General features: G+C 44.2%; 1 protein-coding gene across 6 annotated transcripts in view; it reads left to right on the forward strand.

The window, feature by feature from the left end:
- The window catches only part of IPO11 (importin 11), a 1,123,558-nt gene that overhangs the window by 915,969 nt on the left and 180,550 nt on the right, over positions 1-27,039 (forward strand). For 5 of the 6 annotated variants that reach the window (XM_063963049.1, XM_063963028.1, XM_063963022.1 and 2 more), the window contains exon 29: positions 22,988-23,078. The exons of the other annotated variant lie outside the window; for it this stretch is intronic. In XM_063963049.1, coding sequence (XP_063819119.1) covers positions 22,988-23,078 — 91 coding nt within the window. The remainder of the gene's footprint in view (positions 1-22,987; positions 23,079-27,039) is intronic. 6 annotated transcript variants of the gene reach the window in all.

Raw genomic sequence — 27,039 nt, forward strand, 5'->3', positions numbered from 1 at the left:
GAATGAGTGGAAATTCACATTATACCACACAGTATGAGCTGAAATTCACATTATAGCACACAGAATGAGCCGAAATTCACATTATAGCACACGGTATGAGTCAAAATTCACAATATAGCACAAAGAATGAGCCGAAATTCACATTATAGCACACAGAATGAGCCGAAAGTCACATTATAGCACACAGAATGAGCCAAAATTCACTTTATAGCACACGGTATGAGCCGAAGTTCACATTATAGCACACAGAATGAGACAAAATTAACAATATAGCACCTGGTATGAGTCGAAATTCACATTATAGCAAACGGTAATAAGACAAAATTCACATTACAGCACACTGAATGAGCCGAAATTCACCTTGTAGCACACTGAACGAGCCGAAATTCACATTGTAGCACACTGAATGAGCCGAAATTCACATTATACCACACTGAATGTGCCGAAATTCACATTGTAGCACACTGAATGAGCCGAAATTCACATTATAGCACACTGAATGAGCCGAAATTCACCTTGTAGCACACTGAACGAGCCGAAATTCACATTGTAGCACACTGAACGAGCCGAAATTCACATTGTAGCACACTGAATGAGCCGAAACTCACATTGTAGCACACTGAATGAGCCGAAATTCACATTGTAGCACACTGAATGAGCCGAAGTTCACATTATAGCACACTGAATGAGACGAAATTCACATTATAGCACACTGAATGAGCCGAAATTCATATTATAGCACACTGAATGAGCCGAAATTCACATTGTAGCACACTGAATGAGCCGAAATTCACATTGTAGCACACTGAATGAGACGAAATTCACATTATAGCACACTGAATGAGCCGAAATTCACATTGTAGCACACTGAATGAGCCAAAATTCACATTATACCACACTGAATGAGCCGAAACTCACATTGCAGCACACTGAATGAGCCGAAATTCACATTGTAGCACACTGAATGAGCCGAAATTCACCTTGTAGCACACTGAACGAGCCGAAATTCACATTGTAGCACACTGAACGAGCCGAAACTCACATTGTAGCACACTGAATGAGCCGAAATTCACATTGTAGCACACTGAATGAGCCGAAATTCACCTTGTACCACACTGAATGAGCCGAAATTCACCTTGTAGCACACTGAACGAGCCGAAATTCACATTGTAGCACACTGAATGAGTCAAAATTCACAATATAGCACAAAGAATGAGCCGAAATTCACATTATAGCACACAGAATGAGCCGAAAGTCACATTATAGCACACAGAATGAGCCAAAATTCACTTTATAGCACACGGTATGAGCCGAAATTCACATTATAGCACACAGAATGAGACAAAATTAACAATATAGCACCTGGTATGAGTCGAAATTCACATTATAGCAAACGGTAATAAGACAAAATTCACATTACAGCACACTGAATGAGCCGAAATTCACCTTGTAGCACACTGAACGAGCCGAAATTCACATTGTAGCACACTGAATGAGCCGAAATTCACATTATACCACACTGAATGAGCCGAAATTCACATTGTAGCACACTGAATGAGCCGAAATTCACATTATAGCACACTGAATGAGCCGAAATTCACCTTGTAGCACACTGAACGAGCCGAAATTCACATTGTAGCACACTGAACGAGCCGAAATTCACATTGTAGCACACTGAATGAGCCGAAACTCACATTGTAGCACACTGAATGAGCCGAAATTCACATTGTAGCACACTGAATGAGCCGAAATTCACATTATAGCACACTGAATGAGCCGAAATTCATATTATAGCACACTGAATGAGCCGAAATTCACATTGTAGCACACTGAATGAGCCGAAATTCACATTGTAGCACACTGAATGAGCCGAAATTCACATTATAGCACACTGAATGAGCCGAAATTCACATTGTAGCACACTGAATGAGCCAAAATTCACATTATACCACACTGAATGAGCCGAAACTCACATTGCAGCACACTGAATGAGCCGAAATTCACATTGTAGCACACTGAATGAGCCGAAATTCACCTTGTAGCACACTGAACGAGCCGAAATTCACATTGTAGCACACTGAACGAGCCGAAACTCACATTGTAGCACACTGAATGAGCCGAAATTCACCTTGTAGCACACTGAATGAGCCGAAATTCACCTTGTAGCACACTGAACGAGCCGAAATTCAATTGTAGCACACTGAACGAGCCGAAATTCACATTGTAGCACACTGAATGAGCCGAAACTCACATTGTAGCACACTGAATGAGCCGAAATTCACATTGTAGCACACTGAATGAGCCGAAATTCACATTGTAGCACACTGAATGAGCCGAAATTCACATTGTAGCACACTGAATGAGCCGAAATTCACATTATAGCACACTGAATGAGCCGAAATTCACATTATAGCACACTGAATGAGCCGAAATTCACATTGTAGCACACTGAATGAGCCGAAATTCACATTATAGCACACTGAATGAGCCGAAATTCACATTGTAGCACACTGAACGAGCCGAAATTCACATTATAGCACACTGAACGAGCCAAAATTCACATTGTAGCACACTGAATGAGCCGAAATTCACATTATAGCACACTGAACGAGCCGAAATTCACATTATAGCACACTGAATGAGCCGAAATTCACATTATAGCACACTGAACGAGCCGAAATTTACATTATAGCACACTGAATGAGCCGAAATTCACATTATAGCACACTGAATGAGCCGAAATTCACATTATAGCACACTGAATGAGCCGAAATTCACATTGTAGCACACTGAATGAGCCGAAATTCATATTATAGCACACTGAATGAGCCGAAATTCACATTGTAGCACACTGAATGAGCCGAAATTCACATTGTAGCACACTGAATGAGCCGAAATTCACATTATAGCACACTGAATGAGCCGAAATTCACCTTGTAGCACACTGAATGAGCCAAAATTCACATTATACCACACTGAATGAGCCGAAACTCACATTGCAGCACACTGAATGAGCCGAAATTCACATTGTAGCACACTGAATGAGCCGAAATTCACCTTGTAGCACACTGAACGAGCCGAAATTCACATTGTAGCACACTGAACGAGCCGAAACTCACATTGTAGCACACTGAATGAGCCGAAATTCACATTGTAGCACACTGAATGAGCCGAAATTCACCTTGTAGCACACTGAATGAGCCGAAATTCACCTTGTAGCACACTGAACGAGCCGAAATTCAATTGTAGCACACTGAACGAGCCGAAATTCACATTGTAGCACACTGAATGAGCCGAAACTCACATTGTAGCACACTGAATGAGCCGAAATTCACATTGTAGCACACTGAATGAGCCGAAATTCACATTATAGCACACTGAATGAGCCGAAATTCACATTATAGCACACTGAATGAGCCGAAATTCACATTATAGCACACTGAATGAGCCGAAATTCACATTGTAGCACACTGAATGAGCCGAAATTCACATTATAGCACACTGAATGAGCCGAAATTCACATTGTAGCACACTGAATGAGCCGAAATTCACATTGTAGCACACTGAATGAGCCGAAATTCACATTGTAGCACACTGAATGAGCCAAAATTCACATTATACCACACTGAATGAGCCAAAATTCACATTGTAGCACACTGAATGAGCCAAAATTCACATTGTAGCACACTGAATGAGCTGAAATTGTGACAGCAGGGGCAGCCAATGACGGCAGGGAGAGAGTGGCAGGGAGAGAGAGAGTGACGACAGGGAGAGTGACGACAGGGACGACAGGGAGAGAGAGTGACGACAGAGAGAGAGACAGTGACGACAGGGAGAGACAGTGACGACAGGGGGAGAGAGAGTGACGACAGGGAGAGAGAGAGTGTCGACAGTGACGACAGGGAGAGTGACGACAGTGACGACAGGGAGAGTGACGACAGTGACGACAGGGAGAGTGACGACAGTGACGACAGGGAGAGTGACGACAGTGACAGCAGGGGAACATTACCTCATTTGTTGCTGGCAACAGTGAGCTGTGGGCTGCTGGCGGCGTCGGGCGGCTAGTGGCTGGCACCAGGAGGCTGGTAGCGGGAGGCTGGTGAGCGGTGTGCGCGGGCGGCAGGCAGCGGTGAGCGGCTGTGAGCTACTACAGTGCTCTACACAGCCGCCGGCCGCCGCGCAGGGACGGGGAACACCATGTGCAGCAGGATGGACTCTTCCCTCGCCTCCTGCTGCACTTTCATGGGCTCATTTCCGAGTCAGTGGAAGAAGTGGCGGTATACCATACCGCCGTATACCGCCCCACTTCGACCACTGTGCGTATGTGTGTGTGTATATATATATGTGTGTGTGTGTGTGTGTGTGTGTATATATATGTATATGTATATATACGTATATATATATATGTATATATCCATATATATATATATATATATATATATATAATAACCCAGAACCTAATGTATATGGGTGCTGGCTGGGCGCAGGCTGGCTCCACACGCTGTCCTCCCCGCTCCCTGCAGCCTGCGCGCTCAGCCAATAGCTGAGCCACAGGCTGCTGCTCCACAGATAATTGGACAGCTGAGCCGTCGCTCAGCTGTCCTTCCTGTGCACACTCTCTGCGTGCGGCGGCTCCGCCGCCGCCATCAGCATTTTAATGAAGCATTGAGCCGCCGCGGGAGTGGGGACAGTGCCCTGCATGTGGAGCCGCCGTGCCGGCTCCCGGGAGCCGGGAGCGCAGCACCGCAGATCGGACTAGAGATCCGATCTGTGGCAGCAACGGGGGGCCCTTTTAAAAAGGGGGGCCTGGGGTACTTACCCCCGGGGCCCCCCTCTTAATCCGGCTCTGGTTTAGGCCCTGTCCCACTCTTTTAAAGAGACAGGAACCACACCCAAGCATATCAGTTAATAAACACCTGGGGAATTTCTTAACATTTAATTTACATATGGACAATAGGGGTGCAAGAAAGAGTGCGACCACAAAAATTTTATATAAACAATAGGCAAGAAGCCACAGCACTCAAACATCCGTGGTGCCAGTGGTATTGTGACCACACCATTTAAATAAAAAAATCATACAAATTCAGCACTCACCTAATATTAACACTTCAAACTGTAATTCATCTGTCTCTTTAAAAGAGTGGGACAGGGCCTAAACCCATGATAGAAGCATACTGTGTATTTAAAATCCAAAAGATGCCTGAGAGCATTGCTCAGATTTATGAAAGTAAGTGTAGGTTAGACTGACCAAATGGGAATGGCCGTGAAGTGGCTGGTCAGCTTAACAAACTATTGCAATATTTTGGAACTAACATTTCCTGAATTCAGATGAATTACAGTTTGACATAAAAAAAAAAAAAACTTGTCTCAACCTTTTTTGTGTTGTCTCTTTCCATGTTGACCTTTTGTACCGGTCAATCTCTTTAACTGTCTACCGTTTTCCAACCTAATGCATGCAAATGAGTCTGGCTGCATCTGTGAATATATATATATATATATATATATACAGTTGTGCTCATAAGTTTACATATCCTAGCAGAATTTGTGATTTTCTGGCCATTTGTCAGAGAATATGAATGATAACTCACAATTTTTTCTTTCACTCATGGTTAGTGGTTGGGTGAAGCCATTTATTGTCAAACAACTGTGTTTACTCTTTTTAAATCATAATGACAACAGAAACTACCCAAATGACCCTGATCAAAAGTTTACATACCCTGGAGATTTTGGCCTGATAACATGCACACAAGTTGACACAAACGGGTTTGAATGGCTACTAAAGGTAACCATCCTCACCTGTGATCTGTTTGCTTGTAATCAGTGTGTGTGTATAAAAGGTCAGTGAGTTTCTGGACTCCTGAAAGACCCTTGCATCTTTTATCCAGTGCTGCACTGACGTGTCTGGATTCTGAGGCATGGGGAAAGCAAAAGAATTGTCAAAGGATCTTCGGGAAAAGGTAATTGAACTGTATAAAACAGGAAAGGGATATAAAAAGATATCCAAGCAATTGAGAATGCCAATCAGCAGTGTTCAAACTCTAATTAAGAAGTGGAAAATGAGGGATTCTGTGGAAACCAAATCACGGTCAGGTAGACCAACAAAAACTCCAGCCACAACTGCCAGGAAAATTGTTCGGGATGCAAAGAAAAATCCACAAATAACTTCAGCTGAAATACAGGACTCTCTGAAAAAAAATGGTGTGGTTGTTTCAAGATGCACAATAAGGAGGCATTTGAAGAAAAATGGGCTGCATGGTCGAGTCGCCAGAAGAAAGCCATTACTACGCAAATGCCACAAAGCATCCCGCTTACAATACTCCAAACAGCACAGAGACAAGCCTCAAAACTTCTGGAACAAAGTCATTTGGAGTGAGGAGACCAAAATTGAACTTTTTGACCACAACCATAAACGTTACATTTGGAGAAGAGTCAACAAGGCCTATGATGAAAGGTACACCATTCCTACTGTGAAACACGGAGGTGGATCGCTGATTTTTTGGGTATGTGTGAGCTACAAAGGCACTGGAAACTTGGTCAAAATTGATGGCAAGATGAATGCAGCATGTTATAAGAAAATACTGGAGGAAAATTTGCACTCATCAGCCCGGAAGCTGCGCATGGGACGTACTTGGACGTTCCAACATGACAATGATCCAAAACACAAGGCCAGGTCGACCTGTCATTGGCTACAGCAGAATAAAGTGAAGGTTCTGGAGTGGCCATCTCAGTCTCCTGACCTCAATATCAATGAGCCACTCTGGGGAGATCTCAAACGTGAAGTTCATGGAAGACAGCCCAAGAATTTACAGGAACTGGAGGCTTTTTGCCAAGAAGAATGGGCAGCTTTACCATCTGAGAAAATAAAGAGCCTCATCCACAACTACCACAAAAGACTTCAAGCTGTCATTGATGTTAAAGGGGACAATACACAGTATTAAGAACTGGGGTATGTAAACTTTTGATCAGGGTCATTTGGGTAGTTTCTGTTGTCATTATGATTTAAAAAGAGTAAACACAGTTGTTTGACAATAAATGGCGTGAGTGAAAGTTTCATGAGTGAAAGAAAAGTTTGTGAATTATCATTCATATTCTCTGACAAATGGCCAGAAAATCACAAATTCTGCTAGGGTATGTAAACTTATGAGCACAACTGTATATGTGTATATATATATATATATATATATATATATATATATAAAACCATGTATATCGGCACTCGAAAAAAAGGACACAAATACCTTGGTGATCCAGTCCTATCATGGGGTAGCCATGATTAGATAGTTCCAAGAAGAGGGACGGCACTCATAGGATTTTGCAACAAGCATATTGTATTCCAATAAAAGAAAGTTCCAGAGATTACATCAACATTTCGGTGTAGAACGCCGTCATCGGGATGTACAGAAATCACATACACGAACAATGGTGAACATACATGTAACAGCAACTTACCACCCTTATAAAGACCAGTAAATGACAACACGACTAACACCTGTGCCGCCGCGCCAGCCCGCCAGCGTAGCGGGGCGCATGCCAAAGACGTCATCCTCATGCACGCCCAGGCCGCGTCCCGCCGCCGTCATGACAACGGTCGCGGTTACCATGGAAGCCCAAGACGCAACCGCGTCATTGAGCTGGACTGCCCGCGTCACGCCGTCGTCAGAGCTGTGGGCATGGCCAGAGCGTGTCACCCATGTAAACAATAACAAATATAGTTTAAAAACAACAACACCGGATCCCCAGTGTGTAAAAGCAGAGAATCATGGAACCCACCATAGACACAGGACAGCAAGGGCAACGTTTAGATCCCAGTACACATATATAATATCGCAAATCACATGCTAATTTTAGTTAACTAATCCAAAACCTCTAAAGGCTGATTATAAATTAGCAATCACATATATCAAAAAAGAAGATACATTGTAAACACAACAAATGCAAATGGTATCAAGTGAGACTGTTCCAACAAATTTTTTCATTTAAGCCCCGTGGGGCGACAGTGTCCAGCCGGACAATCCATCTTGCTTCCATAATAAGTACTTGTTTGTTTCTATCTCCACCACGTTTGAACTCAGGGAGATGATCGATGATCATGTACTTGAGACTGGCTAGGCTGTGCTTTCTATCGGCGAAATGTTGAGCTACCGGTTGTTCACTCTTGCCAGAAATTAATGCTGCACGAATGGCTAACCGATGTTGGTTGGCCCGTTCCTTGAATTGGCGGATGGTTTTTCCTACATAATAGTACCCGCACGGGCACCGTATTATGTAGATAACAAATGTAGTTGTACATGTTACCACATGTCTAATTGGGATATATTTACCGCTGTGCGGATGTCTAAACGAACTGCCAACATCAAGATGATTGCAGGGGGGGCGTGGTCTGAGGTCTGAAGGAGGCAGACGTGTTTGATGAGAGCTCCTTAGACCCATAGCCCAAACTACTCATTCCCCTTGCATCTGCGCCTCCTAGGCCGCCCTGCTTCCTTTGCTGCCCTCCTTGTGCCCCCCGGCTGGGACCCCTGAAGTGCCGCGGAATCGAGGAGCAGTTTTAACTGCTCCCGCGGATTGCGGCCTACGGGGCTGGGAGAAGCCGGGGCCTCGATTTGGGCATTAGGCCGGAGACGGCTCCGGGACCCGCTGCTCGGGCCGTAGACGCTACACGGAGCTCCATAATCTCTGCTGCCGTCGGCCGCTTGCCGCGGCTAGTTGTGTCTCCCTGCTCTCAGCTCCTACTGCTGTGTATCCGCCCGGCGGGGACCCGGCAACCCGTCGAAAGGGACGGCGATAGAGGACGCTCGGCGGCCATCTTGAGGTCAGTGAAAGGTACTGAGCTTTCTCTGCAGCTGCAGCATCTGTGTATAAGGGAAAGAGGGGGGACCCACAAAGCTGGGCCATATAGGCCTGGGTACATTATAAAAACAGTCACAGTGCTCCCCTCACCCATCCACCCACCCATCCACCCACCCACCCATCCATCCATTTAACAACTCAGTACATTTGCTGGCTGACTTCCTGCTCAGTGGCCTGGGGTCCTGTAACTACACCCCCATCGGGCTATATCAGAGGTACCACCACTGCAAGTGAACGAATGGGCCCTTAGCCTCATGCATGCCTTCCTGATGCTACCCTAAGACCACGAGGGGGGTTCTTGCACGGTGACGGCCCTCATGCTTCATAGTGCCGAGGATATGTGAAAGTGTAATTCTAAACTGCTTTAGCTAAAGACCGATCTCATGGTGAAAGGGATAAAGAAAAAAAAGAAGGCCAAGACTAAGCCGGACACGATCCCACCCCCCGCGAATCGACGCTCATCAGATCTACGTCAGTTCCTAACTTCTCCAACCTCGACCCCCGCTGCTCCTTCTAACGTCCCGACCTTCTCGAGTTTACACGACCCAGTGGACGACATGGCCTCCCCTGGGACTCCGGAGCCCCCACAGGCCCTCTCTCTGTCTGCGGAGATAAGTGAAATATTGTCTCATGTACGATCACTTCCTACGAAACAAGACTTTTCAGCCTTGGAGACTCGTCTACTATCCACCATCACTCAGGAAGTGACAGCACTCCGACAAGATATGTCTCAAATCGCGACTCGAGTTGATGTCCTGGAACGCCATGAATCGTCTACTGTGGACTCTTTGACTAAATTTCGGGAAGTGCTATCTCACCAACGGGACGATATCTCCTTCTTAAAGTCACGCATTGAGGACATGGATAATCGCGGCCGGCGAAATAATATTAGAGTCAGGGGCCTGCCTGAGAGCGTCCAGCAAACAGACCTGGTAGACGCCTTATCTAAGATATTTGGGGAACTTATTGACCTGGACCCGAACAAAGACATTATATTCGATAGAGCTCACAGAGCCCTTCGTCCTCGAGGCTTGCCCTCCGACAGACCACGGGACGTGATTTGTAGGCTCCACTATTACGCCCAAAAAGAGGAAATAATGAGGTCGGCCCGTCAACTGGAGGGCATTGTCTTTCAAGGCGACAAGATTCAGATATTTCCTGACCTTGCCTGGTCAACCTTACAACAACGTCGCGCCTTGAAACCTCTTACAGACTCTCTTAGGAAGCTCGAGCTGAAATACAGATGGGGCTTCCCATTCTCCCTCCAGGTCTCTCATGGCGGCAAAATTGCGAGTCTTTCTAGACCGTCGGACTTACAGGCTTTCTTCACGATCCTGGGAATCCCTCCGGTTCCGGTTCCTGACTGGGACGCCTTTCATCACCTTCCGGACTTGCCTGTTGTGCTCCCTCCAGATGACGCGGGGCAGCAAGTTCGCACCCCGCGGATGCGGGGATCCACTCCTGGCCCACGACCTTCGAAGCCTCCTTGAATGAGATGCCTTGTCCCGAGTGGATGTAAACTTGCTTGCTGAATATGTTATACATTGAGTTTTTTCTTTCTTTATAGTGCAATGTGTTGCTCACCAATGTGATCGGTTTTTGTTTTTAATTTTTTTTTTTTTTTGTTCTTGTTTATGTAGATGGATAATAGTGTACAGACGCTAAAGTCTACTGAAACCCGGTTTGATAACTTGAGGATTATCTGTACACTCTTATGCCAATATATATACTTATATATTTGTATGCTCTATTTTTCATGTTTCGCATGTGCTTAATGCACACCTCGGTAATACCGTATATTTAACGAGTTTCTATTTTGGGAGTGGTCGCTGTCCTGAGCCCCCCACAGGACCCCAATATGCTGCATCCCCTGTTTCTTTGGACCGGGAGTCGGCAGGATTCCGCTCCTGTCCTTATTGCAGCAGTTTTTGTAGTAACACCACTTCTGTTTAATGTTAAAGTGCTTTTTGGCGGAGATTCCCCCGCCGCAGCTTTTTCTTTCTATTTCTTTGCTTTTCCTTTTTTCCTATCTCCCCCCCCTGTTATTTTTCCCTCACCTTTCCCAGGGTCTGCCGAAGAGAAGACTATCGTGAAACGATTGGATCTGACTGATAATGGGGGTGAGTGATTTACACGTAACTACCCTTAACGTCAAAGGGCTGAATGTCCCTGAAAAAAGGTCTAAACTTCTTAAATGGCTTAGAGACGAGAAAATAGACATTGCTTTTATTCAGGAAACACACTTCAAGATGGGACACGTGCCGTCCCTAAAATGTCACTATTACCCGCATGTTTTCCTGTCCAATAATTCGGCTGGTAAGACACTAGGTGTAGCCATCCTACTTGCCCGCCACCTGCCTGTCCTCAATATAGCCTCCCACAGAATAGCTGAGGGTAGGGGGTTGCTGGTGAAATGCGACATACATGGCCAACGTTTCTCTTTTTTAAATATATATGCCCCTAACGCTAAACAACCTTCCTTTCTATCCTCAGTTCTAGAAGACGCGGAATCTCTTTTGGAGGGGGTGGTAGTGATGGGAGGTGATCTAAATTGGACCCTGGATCCTCGCCAGGACAATTCTAAAAAGATCTCCTACAAGCCATTGAGGGAGCATAGGGGAATGAGACGTGCTCTGCTCGACCACCAGCTGATCGACACATGGAGATTGACACACCCCACTGATATAGATTACACCTATTTCTCACACCCACATCAGACATATTCCAGGATTGCTTATTTATTTTTGAGTCACCGACACTTACACCTTCTGTCTGATGCCTCTATAGGACAGATTGTATGGTCCGATCATGCCCCAGTCAAACTCACCATACGCTTACCTCCCAACGCACATCGCCAATGGTCCTGGCGTTTTAACGACACTTTCCTGCAAGATGCAGACTGTAAGTCCCGAATTGGCAACGCTCTGGACTCTTATATTTGTACCAACGACTTAGATGACATCTCCAAAGTCTCAGTATGGGAAGCTCACAAATGTGTCATCAGGGGGGTTTGTGTTCAAATAGGATCCTTTCGCAAAAGGCAGAGGGAGAAACTCCGAGAGGATTTACTGTCTAAAATACAATCTCTCGAGCTTCTACATAAAAAATCCCAAACCCCACAACACTACGCCGATCTCGAAACTGCTAGGGCGGCTCTGAATAAGTTACTCTCAGATAGAGTCAAGTTTTCTTATCGGAAGTGCCGTAGCAGATACTATCAATGGGGCAATAAGCCTAGAAAATTACTGGCCAAAGCACTTAGAGAACAACATGCTCTTACTTTTATTCATACAATTAAAGACAATCATGGCCAACCCCAACACCAGACATCCCACATAGCCAGGGCCTTCAGGACATATTACTCCACTCTGTATAACCTCTCCGGCCCAACCGGCAGAATCGACAGGTCGTCCCATCAAAAAGCCATAGCTGACTATTTACGGACCTTACATTTCCCCACACTGACCGCAACAGAAGTAGAAGATCTAGACGCCCCGTTTTCTACTGAGGAGGTTCAGAGAGTTATTGAATCCTCTCCTAATGGCAAGAGTCCCGGCCCCGACGGATATACTATTGCCTATTACAAAGCTTTTAAGGAGAAATTAATCCCTATACTCACAAGAGCCTTTAACACCATATCAGATCAATCGCCCTTCTCCCCACAATCTCTCGAAGCCCATATTGCAGTTCTACCCAAAGAGGGTAAGGACCCCAGTCTTTGCTCCAGCTACCGCCCAATCTCCCTATTAAATATTGATATAAAGCTTTTCGCTAAATTGATTGCAAACCGCCTTAAACTACTGTTGCCTGGCTTGATACATGGAGATCAAGCTGGGTTTGTTTTAGGCCGAGAAGCAAGGGACAATACCTCCAAAGTGCTCAGCATGATTCACTATGCCGGCCAGCTCTCATCCCCATCTATCCTACTGTCGACTGATGCAGAAAAAGCTTTTGACAGAGTGGACTGGGATTTTTTGACCGGAATATTGAGGCATCTGGGACTTGGTAACATCTGTCTCCACAGAATCCTATCCCTCTATACCTCCCCATCCGCCAAAATTAGGATTAATGGCTCCCTTTCTGACTCCTTTCCAATTTTCAACGGTACGCGACAGGGATGCCCGCTATCCCCATTGCTCTTTGTCCTTTGCATGGAAACACTAGCCCGAAGCATTAGGGCTAACCCAAATATTTCGGGCTTGTTGGTAAGGGGGACCGAATACAAACTGGCATTATATGCCGATGATCTACTCGCAATAATCACAAATCCAGTCACCTCTTTGCCAAACTTAATGGTGGAGTTTGAGAAGTTTGGAGTCCTCTCTAACTTCAAAATAAATTATTCCAAATCTATTGCCATGAACTTAACTACACCTCCTGCTATAGTAGAAAGCCTGAAACAAGCCTTCCCCTTCACCTGGCATGGTCATAAATTAAAATATTTGGGGGTGTTACTGACCAATGACTTATCCAAAGTGTTCTCCCTAAATTTTAAACCCTTATTGTCTAGGCTTCGTTTAGACTTCCTGTTATGGAAAAAGCTGAGACTGTCTTGGTTCGGAAGGATCAACGTAGTTAAAATGAATGCCCTCCCCAGGATTTTATTCTTTCTCCAGACCCTTCCGATACACATCCCCCTGCTATGGCTTCGGGATGTCCAGAGGCTTATCCGTACATTTGTATGGGGTGGTAATACACCTAGATTTAAACATGACATTTTGTTCAGGAGAAAACATCAAGGGGGGCAACAACTCCCACATATCCCTAACTATTACCACGCGGTACACCTGAATAGGATACTGGAATGGACACGTGCCAAGGATCGCAAACAATGGGTCCTCCTAGAGGAGGGCTGTCTCCCACATTATATTGAAATTGCACCTTGGCTTCCTACCCTCCTGAAGGTGTCACACCCCACGGTCTCTCCCACGCTCAGATTATGGGCCAAGCTGAGATCCCAGAGTCATATATCCTCCAAATGGTCCCCCTTAACCTCTTTTCTCTATAACTCCGAATTTGCCCCTGGCCTTCAAGGGACTGCTTTCGCCCCATGGGCAGAAGCTGGGATCTTTAGAGTCGGTCAGCTGGTGAGCTCGGGTAGGGTGCGCTCTTTTTCAGATGTTCAATCCTCTTGGAACCTACACAGTGCTGAGTTTTGGAGGTTCCTGCAGGTCCACCATTTTATATCATCTCCTAAGAACTTCTCTGACGTAACTAGGGACCTCACTGGGTTTGAGAAACTATGTATCTCCCCCAGTTCACCCACGCATACTATTTCACAAATCTATACGTTGATTATGGAAAATTTCTTCCCACAACCTCCTACCTTTTTGGCTTCCTGGGAGAGGGAATTGTCGGGGCTACCTACTCAAATTAACTGGGAATCCGTGTTTAAAAACGCTCAGGCGAGTTCTTTATGCATCTCGACACTAGAGACCCTTTATAAACTTATATATAGGTGGTATAGGACCCCTCGTGTTCTCAATAAAATGTTTCCCTCTCTTTCGAATATGTGTTGGAGATGCAAAAATGCCCCAGGGAGTTTTATACATATTTGGTGGGATTGCCCTCTTATAACTCCATTCTGGGCAGAAGTATTTAAATGCACCGAACAGATAGTGGGTGACGAAATCCCAAAAGACCCAGATTTCTGGCTCCTTAATCACACCCCCGCAGGGTCACACTCCTACAAACATTCCCTGTTAAGACACCTTTGCAACGCTGCTAAAGCGGTGATCCCAATTCTTTGGAGATCCACCTCTCCACCCTCAATTAAAATGTGGTTCACAAAGATTGATCACTTCTTGGACATGGAAGACCTGGTTTCCTTCTCATCTGGGAAAACAGTTAACTTCATAGCTATTTGGTTTCCCTGGTACGACTTTAAGGACACATCGCAGTATCGGTCCTATATTGCGACATAACCCCCCTCATGTTGGTAGACGGGCCCATATCCATACCTGTATCATTATTTATACCCATACTCATATTCCGACAATGTTGTTTCTGTACTGTGGCCCAGACTCAGGATTGGTGGGGAACGCCTATACGCTCCCCAAATAGTCTATCCGCACTATGCAGACTGTCACACCTGACCCTGCCCACCCTAACCTTCCCTTACTTATCCTCTTTTCCTCTTCTCTTCTCTCTCTTTTTTCTCTTTCCCATTCATTGATGCTGTTTTGATATTATGCTCTTCTTTTATAAGCTTTAATGTTGTCAGAAATGCAGACAGATATTTTTCGGCTAAGGGCGCTCTATGTGTGGTGTACTGATGAATATATGCTACGCGATATTTTTGTATGCCCTCCTTTTGTTTTTGAAAATGTTTCTGTAATGTTTTTGAATACTGCTTTGACTAATAATAAAAACAGTTTACACAAGATGATTGCAGGTAGCACAATTAATGCACCTATAACATCCGGCCTTGCGTCTGGACAACATTCTGGTGGATTCGTTTTTGAACCTAGAAATGTAGGTACGCACAACCAAGTCGCGAATATTTCTCCCACGACGATAACAAGCCATAGGGGACTTGTTACGCAACCCACTTAACTCAGTGTCCGTACTGATAATAGGCCATAATGCTTTAGTAGCTTGAGCTGTAATGTTGCTGCTAGTTGTAAACAGAGAAGGCCACATGATTCTGTTGGACTGATGTTGTTTAAGGTTACTGGGAAGGAATAGGGTTTCACGAGGAGTGTCAAGCACTTTCTTTTTCTAATGTAACAGTAGTTTCTCCGGATACCCCCGACAGACAAATTTTTAAACCATGTCATCTAGTTGCAATTCTAACATGGCTCTATCACTATTAATTCTTGCCACACGTAGCATTTATGAATAGGGCAGTCCTGCTCTCAACGCTGATGGATGATGGCTCGAAAATCTGAGCAGGGTGTTACGGTCTGTGGGTTTGGAGTAAACTGATGTCACCAAATGACCCTCATGGTTGGTCAGTTTGACATCCAGAAACTCAATTTCCTGGTAGCTCGTTCTATAGGTGAATTTAATAGAACCCTGGGCAGTGTTGATGCTGTCAATAAAGGAACAAAAAGCTTCCTGAGGGCCTGACCAGAATACAATCAGATCGTCAATATATCGTAGGAACAATTTGGTGTGATACATGAACTCCGGCTGACTAAGGAACAGTCTGTTCTCCTGAATAAACATGAATATGTTTGCATAGGTCGGTGAGACATTCGATCCCATTGCACACCCGGCTGTTTGAACATAATACTGAGAGTCAAAAAGAAAATAATTCCGGTGTAATACTAGTGAAAGCAGTTGTAGCACAAACTCTAGATCTGGCCCACTGTAGCTGCGATTTCCCCGCAGAAATTGCGCAGCCGCCGCAAGACCTTCATCGTGCGGAATTGAAGTGTACAAACTGTGTACATCCAGTGTGCACATCAGTAAATCAAAAGGACCCTTAGTGAATTCATATACAGCAGCCAAGAACGCAGATGTGTCCTTAAGATAGGTCGTCTCATGTACAATGCACGGCTGTAATAAGGTGTCCAGATATTGGGATACAGGCTGATACAAGGAATCCCGCGCTGATACAATGGGACGTCCGGGTGGAGCCGTGGGATTTTTATGAATTTTGGGAATGGAATATAGGATTGGAGTGATGGGGAAATCCTGAGACAGTGCTTTGAAAACTCTTTCAGATATAATCTTATTCTGTTTAGCGGAAAGGAGGATTTGGTCCAGCTCTTTCTTGAACACAACAGTTGGATCCCTTGGCAACTTCCTATATACTTGTTGGTCACTTAGTTGTTGTAACATTTCATTACGGTAGTCATGGGTATTCATGATGACTATCGCCCCGCCCTTATCTGCGGGGCGAATGACAATGTCCTCATACCGTCCCAAGTTTGTGAGTGCCGTCCTCTCTCCAGGCGTGAGATTATAGCGTACGGATCTGTTTTCAGCATTGTATTTTTGAATAGAATCGTCAAGAAGTCTGGTGAAACATCTAATGGAAGGGTTTGTCACAGGTGGATCAAAGGAAGATCTGTTCTTCTGCCTGCAAAATTTATCAACAGGATCTTGCTCGGTGCTTATGTCCAAGGGTGCTGAATTGGAGAAATGTTCGCAAAGTCTCATCCTTCTGCTGAACTTGTGCAAATCCCAACTTCAATCGAAAGGGGAGTGGTTGTTTGTAGGGACAAAGGCCAGCCCCTTATTCAGGACCGACTGTTCATCTGCAGACAGCACCCTGTTAGAAAGATTAAAGATCACTTGTACCTCTTCCACGGGGGTCTTCCTACCCCTCTTTTTTTGACCACCTCTTCTTGTACGGAAACGTTTGTTTTTTGGTTTTTCATGCGTGAACGTGCCCCTAAAGGGACAGTCTGAGAATTCCCCATCTCCTCTCCCTCTGAGATAGCGAAGTCACTGTCACTTTGTGAAGTCGTGACCTCACATGGTTGTCTCACTGAACGTTGTGTTCGCTGATTTCTATTAAAAAGTCTCGAATATCTAAGGGTGTCCCCGTTAACCCAACGGTACACACGGTTGTCCTCGTAGTCCTGTACTACCTTCAGACGTTTGACCTTTTTAAACTTAATAAGATCCTGTCGATATTTGTCACACTGATTACGTAATTGCGTGAGCCAATCATGTGAAGAATCTGTTTGTAATGTGTTGAGATTGATTCTCTCAAACGCTGCGATCTTAGATTTTACAGTTATTAATTCCTTAGACGCCTCTTCTACCACCAATACCATGAGGTCAAAGGAACACTTGTTAAGTATTGCCACCCACTTACGGCAAAACTCTGGACTATGACGGCCGATAGTGGGGGTGTTCCTGACCCTAAAACCTCATGGGATAAACTTATCCCGGTAACAGTCAGATAAAGTCAGGCCATGCAGAGTATAATCTATCTCACGTTTTTTCATTCTGAACAGAGATTGAAATAGTTCTTCACAAGAATCCACTTGATTGATGTATTGTGGATCCCCCAAAAACAGAATCTTATCAATTTGATCAGTGGTATAGCTTAACATTTCCCCAATGGCAACGCAGGATGTTGAGGGACTTCCGACGTCATTTTGAGCAGAACAAAACACACCCAGAATATAAATTAGCAATTCCGTCCTCAGGCAAAACAGTGGGTCACACAATTCTCAACAGATGATAAATCACCCTAAGCAAATTATTTCACAGTGCCATATAATTAATAGACCAAGTCCATCAAAATACAACCATGTATATCGGCACTCAGGTCACGACTTCACAAAGTGACAGTGACTTCGCTATCTCAGAGGGAGAGGAGATGGGGAATTCTCAGACTGTCCCTTTAGGGGCACGTTCACGCATGACAAACCAAAAAACAAACGTTTCCGTACAAGAAGAGGTGGTCAAAAAAAAAGAGGGGTAGGAAGACCCCCGTGGAAGAGGTACAAGTGATCTTCAATCTTTCTAACAGGGTGCTGTCTGCAGATGAACAGTCGGTCCTGAATAAGGGGCTGGCCTTTGTCCCTACAAACAACCACTCCCCTTTTGATTGAAGTTGGGATTTGCACAAGTTCAGCAGAAGGATGAGACTTTGCGAACATTTCTCCAATTCAGCACCCTTGGACATGAGCACCGAGCAAGATCCTGTTGATAAATTTTGCAGGCAAAAGAATAGATCTTCCTTTGATCCACCTGTGACAAACCCTTCCATTAGATGTTTCACCAGACTTCTTGACGATTCTATTCAAAAATACAATGCTGAAAACAGATCCGTACGCTATAATCTCACGCCTGGAGAGAGGACGGCACTCACAAACTTGGGACGGTATGAGGACATTGTCATTCGCCCCGCAGATAAGGGCGGGGCGATAGTCATCATGAATACCCATGACTACCGCAATGAAATGTTACAACAACTAAGTGACCAACAAGTATATAGGAAGTTGCCAAGGGATCCAACTGTTGTGTTCAAGAAAGAGCTGGACCAAATCCTCCTTTCCGCTAAACAGAATTAGATTATATCTGAAAGAGTTTTCAAAGCATTGTCTCAGGATTTCCCCATCACTCCAATCCTATATTCCATTCCCAAAATTCATAAAAATCCCACGGCTCCACCCGGACGTCCCATTGTATCAGCGCGGGATTCCTTGTATCAGCCTGTATCCCAATATCTGGACACCTTATTACAGCCGTGCATTGTACATGAGACGACCTATCTTAAGGACACATCTGCGTTCTTGGCTGCTGTATGTGAATTCACTAAGGGTCCTTTTGATTTACTGATGTGCACACTGGATGTACACAGTTTGTACACTTCAATTCCGCACGATGAAGGTCTTGCGGCGGCTGCGCAATTTCTGCGGGGAAATCGCAGCTACAGTGGGCCAGATCTAGAGTTTGTGCTACAACTGCTTTCACTAGTATTACACCGGAATTATTTTCTTTTTGACTCTCAGTATTATGTTCAAACAGCCGGGTGTGCAATGGGATCGAATGTCTCACCGACCTATGCAAACATATTTATGTTTATTCAGGAGAACAGACTGTTCCTTAGTCAGCCGGAGTTCATGCATCACACCAAATTGTTCCTACGATATATTGACGATCTGATTGTATTCTGGTCAGGCCCTCAGGAAGCTTTTTGTTCCTTTATTGACAGCATCAACACTGCCCAGGGTTCTATTAAATTCACCTATAGAACGAGCTACCAGGAAATTGAGTTTCTGGATGTCAAATTGACCAACCATGATGGTCATTTGGTGACATCAGTTTACTCCAAACCCACAGACCGTAACACCCTGCTCAGATTTTCCAGCCATCATCCATCAGCGTTGAGAGCAGGACTGCCCTATTCACAAATGCTACGTGTGGCCAGAATTAATAGTGATAGAGCCATGTTAGAATTGCAACTAGATGACATGGTTTAAAAATTTGTCTGTCGGGGGTATCCGGAGAAACTACTGTTACAACAGAAAAAGAAAGTGCTTGACACTCCTCGTGAAACCCTATTCCTTCCCAGTAACCGTAAACAACATCAGTCCAACAGAATCATGTGGCCTTCTCTGTTTACAACTAGCAGCAACATTACAGCTCAAGCTACTAAAGCATTATGGCCTATTATCAGTACGGACACTGAGTTAAGTGGGTTGCGTAACAAGTCCCCTATGGCTTGTTATCGTCGTGGGAGAAATATTCGCGACTTGGTTGTGCGTACCTACATTTCTAGGTTCAAAACCGAATCCACTAGAATGTTGTCCAGACGCAAGGCCGGATGTTATAGGTGCATTAATTGTGCTACCTGCAATCATCTTGATGTTGGCAGTTCGTTTAGACATCCGCACAGCGGTAAATATATCCCAATTAGACATGTGGTAACATGTACAACTACATTTGTTATCTACATAATACGGTGCCCGTGCGGGTACTATTATGTAGGAAAAACCATCCGCCAATTCAAGGAACGGGCCAACCAACATCGGTTAGCCATTCGTGCAGCATTAATTTCTGGCAAGAGTGAACAACCGGTAGCTCAACATTTCGCCGATAGAAAGCACAGCCTAGCCAGTCTCAAGTACATGATCATCGATCATCTCCCTGAGTTCAAACGTGGTGGAGATAGAAACAAACAATTACTTATTATGGAAGCAAGATGGATTGTCCGGCTGGACACTGTCGCCCCACGGGGCTTAAATGAAAAAATTTGTTGGAACAGTCTCACTTGATACCATTTGCATTTGTTGTGTTTACAATGTATCTTCTTTTTTGATATATGTGATTGCTAATTTATAATCAGCCTTTAGAGGTTTTGGATTAGTTAACTAAAATTAGCATGTGATTTGCGATATTATATATGTGTACTGGGATCTAAACGTTGCCCTTGCTGTCCTGTGTCTATGGTGGGTTCCATGATTCTCTGCTTTTACACACTGGGGATCCGGTGTTGTTGTTTTTAAACTTTATTTGTTATTGTTTACATGGGTGACGCGCTCTGGCCATGCCCACAGCTCTGACGACGGCGTGACGCGGGCCGTCCAGCTCAATGACGCGGTTGCGTCTTGGGCTTCCATGGTAACCGCAACCGTTGTCATGACGGCGGCGGGACACGGCCTCGGCGTGCATGAGGATGACGTCTTTGGCATGCGCCCCGCTACGCTGGCGGGCTGGCGCGGCGGCACAGGTGTTAGTCGTGTTGTCATTTACTGGTCTTTATAAGGGTGGTAAGTTGCTGTTACATGTATGTTCACCATTGTTCGTGTATGTGATTTCTGTACATCCTGATGACGGTGTTCTACACCGAAACGTTGATGTAATCTCTGGAACTTTCTTTTATTGGAATACAATATGCTTGTTGCAAAATCCTATGAGTGCCGTCCCTCTTCTTGGAACTATATATATATATATATATATATATATATATATATAGTGCAGGGAGGTCGTCCTAAATATCTTGGAGAACTAATCACAGATCTTCTATGGGTGTAGGCTTGCTCAAAGGCACAATTTAGTAGCCCCAAGCTTTTTGTGTTAATCCCTGAAGGAAAAATTGCAAATATTGATTACAAAGACAATTTGTGACCGATGTGCACAATATAAATTATAGATTACAATATTAGATGGCACTACTGTCTTTGTAAAATTAATTCTGCTGAACAATCACAGGCATCTGCGGGCAAACGCTAGTATATATACAGTGCTGAGATACAGACCAGAGTGTGCTAGATGCACCAGATCAGAGAGCGACACCCCAGGCAAGTAAGAGGAACTGCATGGGTTGTGACAGGCGCAGAGTGCTAGAATGAACACTAACAGTGTGTTTCAGCAAAGACTTGCTGATCATTTGGTCGAGATTATCAGATGGGTTACCCTGTGGCATGTCTATGCCGGAGGCATTCATTTTGCCGGCTGTCAGGATACCGACGCCGGAATCCTGACACCCATTAAAATACTGGCACTCTAAATCTCGAACAACGGCTGGGATCCTCACTTGGGCGGTGGTCCACCTTACCCCCTAGGGGGGAAATAACCCTGTGGCGACATATGGTCGCCACAGGTCCCGAAGTGTGGCGAGCATAGCGAGCCCACGAGGAGACACGCTACGCTCACTGCCGGGATCCCAACGTCGGGATCCCCACGGTATCATACTGAATCCGTTTGTGCATGCAGTAAAGATCTGACTTCACAATCGGGGTGATTCTGAAGTGGGCATTGGCTTTTGTTGCAGCCTCTACTGCGTTTTTATGCTAATACCGTGGCCGATGGGTGTCCTATTGAGATGCCCGCCAGCTGAGGTTGCGAATCTGAAGATGTGCATGCAAGACATACTATCGGTGCACCATTGGACATTGCAACTGAACGCAGAATGTCCAAGTGACCATGGTCACCAGGTGTCTGTCAGCCTTCATTTTTCACTTACCTCCCAGAAATGGCCATTGAAATTACATGGATCTCCACGCAATTTCAATCTGCGTCTCCCGTCAGTAAACATCAAGATGCATGCACAGTGCTTTCCCTATGTCCACCTCTACATAACACCACCACCAGTGTCCTGCATGATCTGGACTGAGTACCAGGGGGGCACCTTAAGAACCCTCCACTTTAAATTCTTAGTAGTAGAGATTAATTTGGGCTTGTAATTACTTGAATAATCATTTGACCAGTGAGGTGTTTATCTTTGTTTGATATTGGTTAAAGTGCCAGTAAAGCTAGAAGTTGACATTCCAGCATGTCAAAGGATGTGTGCTGCTAAGCTGATATACACTTTGATATCTAACAGAGTAGTACTAAAACAAAGTAACTGGGGATGAGACTGTCTCCCTCCACCAAGCGCTCTCTCATGCCTGCAGAGCGTTGCCATAGTGAGAGGAAGGTGTATTCGGCGTGGAGTCCTTGATTTAAACAATGAGGCAGGGCCAGTGATGTCACAGCAACTCGGAAGACTGCAATCTCAGCCTTTTGATGTGTATCGGTCCCCATTAGGTCACTATCCTTAACATGTGAATGAAGTTGTAGACTTTTGTGTCATATAAACATACTTCATTGAACAGTACTTTGTATGTGGCACGTGTCAGTGTTTTAAAAATTGTAGCCGGATTTATGTTTCCTGTAATAATTATGTATAGACGTTCAGCCTCTAGAAGAAATGCAGATTCTGATTCCCGTATATTTATTCCAGTTGCCTGGTAATGTCAGATATTGAGCCCCTTGAAGCCCAAGTGAATGAAAATAATGAACCTCCTACAGAAGAAGACAAGAGGAAAAGAATGGTAAGAGGCAGAGCATTAAATATTACTATATTATGTTGCCAGTCATTGACTTAATGCTTCTTCTGAATCTGAGTTCTAGCATGTCTGCTTGTCCGCTTTGCTGTGTCTTCCAGTTTTTCCAAAGGAGTGTTAAGGACACTGATAAATTGAGTTGTATTACAGATAGGTGTGCTGTAGGCTATCACATCTGGCTATTGTGAAACCATCGCCAGCGTCACCCGAAGTGCCACACGTTGCCCTCCTTTGCTATATAATAGTTCTAATGTTTTATATATAGACAGGGTAGATACGTGATGATCCATTTAAATTAGCCGACTTGCGAGCAGGGCCTTCCTACCTCTATGACTGTTTGTTTGTTTATTACCCAGTTTTGTTCTATCATTGTGTCCAATTGTAAAGCGCAACGGAATTTTCTGCGCTATAAAAGAAACTGTTAATAAATAAATAAATACAATTCTGTACAGCTTCTCCTCAAAGAAAAAAGATGTCACTGACAGCTGTATCGCTATGTGTGTAGGCAGATGATGCAATCATGTTTTATCTCTTTTTTGTGCATGTTGACTATATCAAGTGTTACCTTCACAAGTAAGGCATCTGTTAAAATGTTTATAGTAATTATATTGAATTATTTCGTTTGAAGTGCTTGTAGGTCTTCTTTAGATGATCAGTTACAATATAATGAAGTGTAAATGTTTTCTCACCTTGGGGTTGTTTATAGCCTCTGGAAATACAAACTGAGTAAACGCCTGGTGCTCAAGGGTTCTGTTATCAAAGGGAAAAGCCCCAAACCTCCTGATGTACTTACTTATCTGCTGATGAAGGCTGTCGCCGGTGATAGGCTTCACCGGGGTGTTCAGCAATGCAAAGCCTGCAGTATTTACAGGTGAAATTCAGAAAATTAGAATAACGTGCAAAAGTTCATTTAGTTCAGTAATTCAACTTAAAAGGTGAAACTACTATATTATATAGACTCATTACATGCAAAGTGAGATATTTCAAACCTTTATTTGTTATAATTTTGATGATTGTGGTTTACAGCTTAAGATAACCCCAATTCCAAAATCTCAGAAAATTAGAATATTACATAAAATCAATAAAAAGAGGATTTTAAATACAGAAATGTCAGCCCTCTGAAAAGTATAATCATGCATATGTACTCAGTACTTGGTTTGGGCCCCTTTTGCATGAATTACTGCCTCAATGCGGCGTGGCATGGATTCTATCAGCCTGTGGCACTGCTGAGGTGTTATGGAAGACAAGGATGCTTCAATAGCGGACTTCAGCTCTTCTGCATTGTTTGGTCTCATGTCTCTCATCTTTCTCTTGGCAATGCCCCATAGAGTCTCTATTTTCTTTAGCCCAGGTAAGACGCTTCTGATGTTGTTTGTTGTTCAGGAGCGGCTTGACAAGAGGAATACGACATTTGAAGCCCATGTCCACTATCCATCTGTGTGTGGTGGCTCTTGATGCACTATCTCCAGCCTCAGTCCACTCCTTGTGAAGCTCCCCCACACTTCTGAGTGGCCTTTTCCTGACAAGAAAAAAAGAACTGGTGTGTTGCTCAGTGGTCCAAAGTCCTCTTTTCTGATCATAGCAAATTTTGCATCTCATTTGGAAACCAAGGTCCCAGAGTATGGAGGAAGAATGGGGAGGCACACAATCCAAGATGCTTGTAGTCCAGTGTGAAGTTGCCACAGTCTGTGTTGATTTGGGGAGCCATGTCATCTGCTGGTGTTGGTCCACTGTGCTTTATTAAGTCCAGAGTCAACGAAGCTGTATACCATGATATTTTAGAGCACTTCATGCTTCCTTCAGTAGACAAGCTTAATGGAGATGCTGACTTCATTTCCCAGCAGGACTTGGCACCTGCCCACACTGCCAAAAGTACCAAAACATAGTTCAATGACCATGGGATTACTGTGTTGGATTGGCCAGCAAACTCGCCTGACCATTGCCAAGAGAAATCAGAGACATGAGACCGAGCAATGCAGATGAGCTGAAGTCCGCTATTGAAGCATCCTGGTCTTCCATAACGCCTCAGCAGTTCCACAAGCTGATATAATCCATGCCACGCCACATTGAGGCAGTAATTCATGCAAAAGGGGCCCAAACCAAGTACTGAGTACATATGCATTATTATACTTTTCAGAGGGACGACATTTCTGTATTTAAAATCATTTTTTTATTGATTTTATGTCATATTTAAATTTTCTGAGATTTTGGATTTGGGGTTATCTTAAGCTGTATACCACAATCATCAAAATTATAACAAATAAAGGCTGAAAATATCTCACTTTGCATGTAATGAGTCTATATAATATATTAGTTTCACCTATTAAGTTGAATTACTGAAATAAATGAACTTTTGCACGATATTCTAATTTTCTGAGTTTCACCTGTATAATGGACGGCGTCAGTACAAGAACTGCTGCTGCTGTCCTTTGGTTGCTAATGCCAATAAGTTTATTTTACTTTGAACAGTTCCAATGTACATGTGGAACCTGGTAAGGCAGCTCACACATGTGCAAGTTACTTGCCCGGCAAGCGGTAAGACTGGGTTGCTATAGTATCCCTTTAATCAGGGACACATGAATCACACAGGTTGAAGTCAGCCAGTCACAGAACGTGGTGACATGAAGACTTGACGTTAGCCAGCCGCAGAGCCTGTGCAATTTGTTGTCTCCCTGTGTAAAGGTATATTATAGCAACCCTAGATACAGATGTTTCCTCATACACTTTTGCTGCAGATGCACCATGCAGCCCATCTTGGTGCGTTAGGTCACATGCGACTTGGCTTGCACCAAATTTTTTATTTTCTTAGGACAAATTTGTCTTTGTCGCAATTCAATGTGACAAAGGTACATCACGAGACTGCACTAATTAATTTCATGGAACACTTGTATATCTGTGTGCGACTGAGTCTGAATCTGCGTATGAAGTGCTATGATGCAGCGCCGCAGCTTTTTTTCTCGACAATTTTTGCTGTGCTTAGTATAGCTTCAGACTCGCACACAGATATACAAGTGGCACATTGCAAATTAATCAGTGTAGTTTCATGAAGGGGTTTTGTCACATAGCTTTGCAGGTAAGACGCAAATTTGGGTGAAAAGATGCAAGCAGAGTTGCACCAGACCTGGCGATTAACTCACGCCAGGCTTCTCGTGCCGCATGGTGAATTGAGGCTGGATGTATAATGTCACATCTGCAAGACTACTCACCATTGCCGGCTGGGCACTTGTATTTTCTTGGATTAAAAAGAATACTGCTTTCTCTCCAAACCGAACCATGGCATGGCTTTTTTCCCCCCTCGTGTTTGTGTAGTATTTGTGTACCACTTTGCTTTGTTTTTAAACATGTTATGCTATAAATTGCAAATTTTTCCACCAATAATGCGAAACAGTATGTAGGTTTCCGAATTCCATTACAATACTCTACCACCGATATCAGCAGGAGCATATGAATCAGAGGTGCAGAGAGGGCAGTCCTCCCCCCCCCATGATTTCTGTTGGGTGAGCATAGACTGTTTCTCCCCCCCCCCCCCTATAATTTAAGATAATACTAGCTTTATTAGAACTCGCCAACTGTTGACGTTTTCTGTTTACCAAAAATCAAGTTATCTTCATATTTGCTCTGCCTACATTATCTTCTTGCAAACACTTTTTTTTTCTTTCTTAGAAGCCCTACTCCTTTTACTTTATTATCACAATTTGCAGTGCAGTAAGCAAAAGCAGACACATGAGACCGGGAAGCTGCACTTTCCATTGACTGTAGGTTGTTTTAGTATAACTACCAAATATTTAATATCAGAATCAGCTTTATTGGCCTGGTAGACTTGCGTATACTAGGAATTAGATTTCGGTTTACAGTGCAGCAGCCAGGGGGGAACACGTAGACGAGGGGGAGATGGGGAGGGGGAACATATGCAGTATACAGCTTAAGTAAAAGAACACAGTGTTCGTTA

The sequence above is a fragment of the Pseudophryne corroboree genome, chromosome 1 (genome assembly GCF_028390025.1).
Source record: "Pseudophryne corroboree isolate aPseCor3 chromosome 1, aPseCor3.hap2, whole genome shotgun sequence".
NCBI lineage: Eukaryota > Metazoa > Chordata > Amphibia > Anura > Myobatrachidae > Pseudophryne > Pseudophryne corroboree.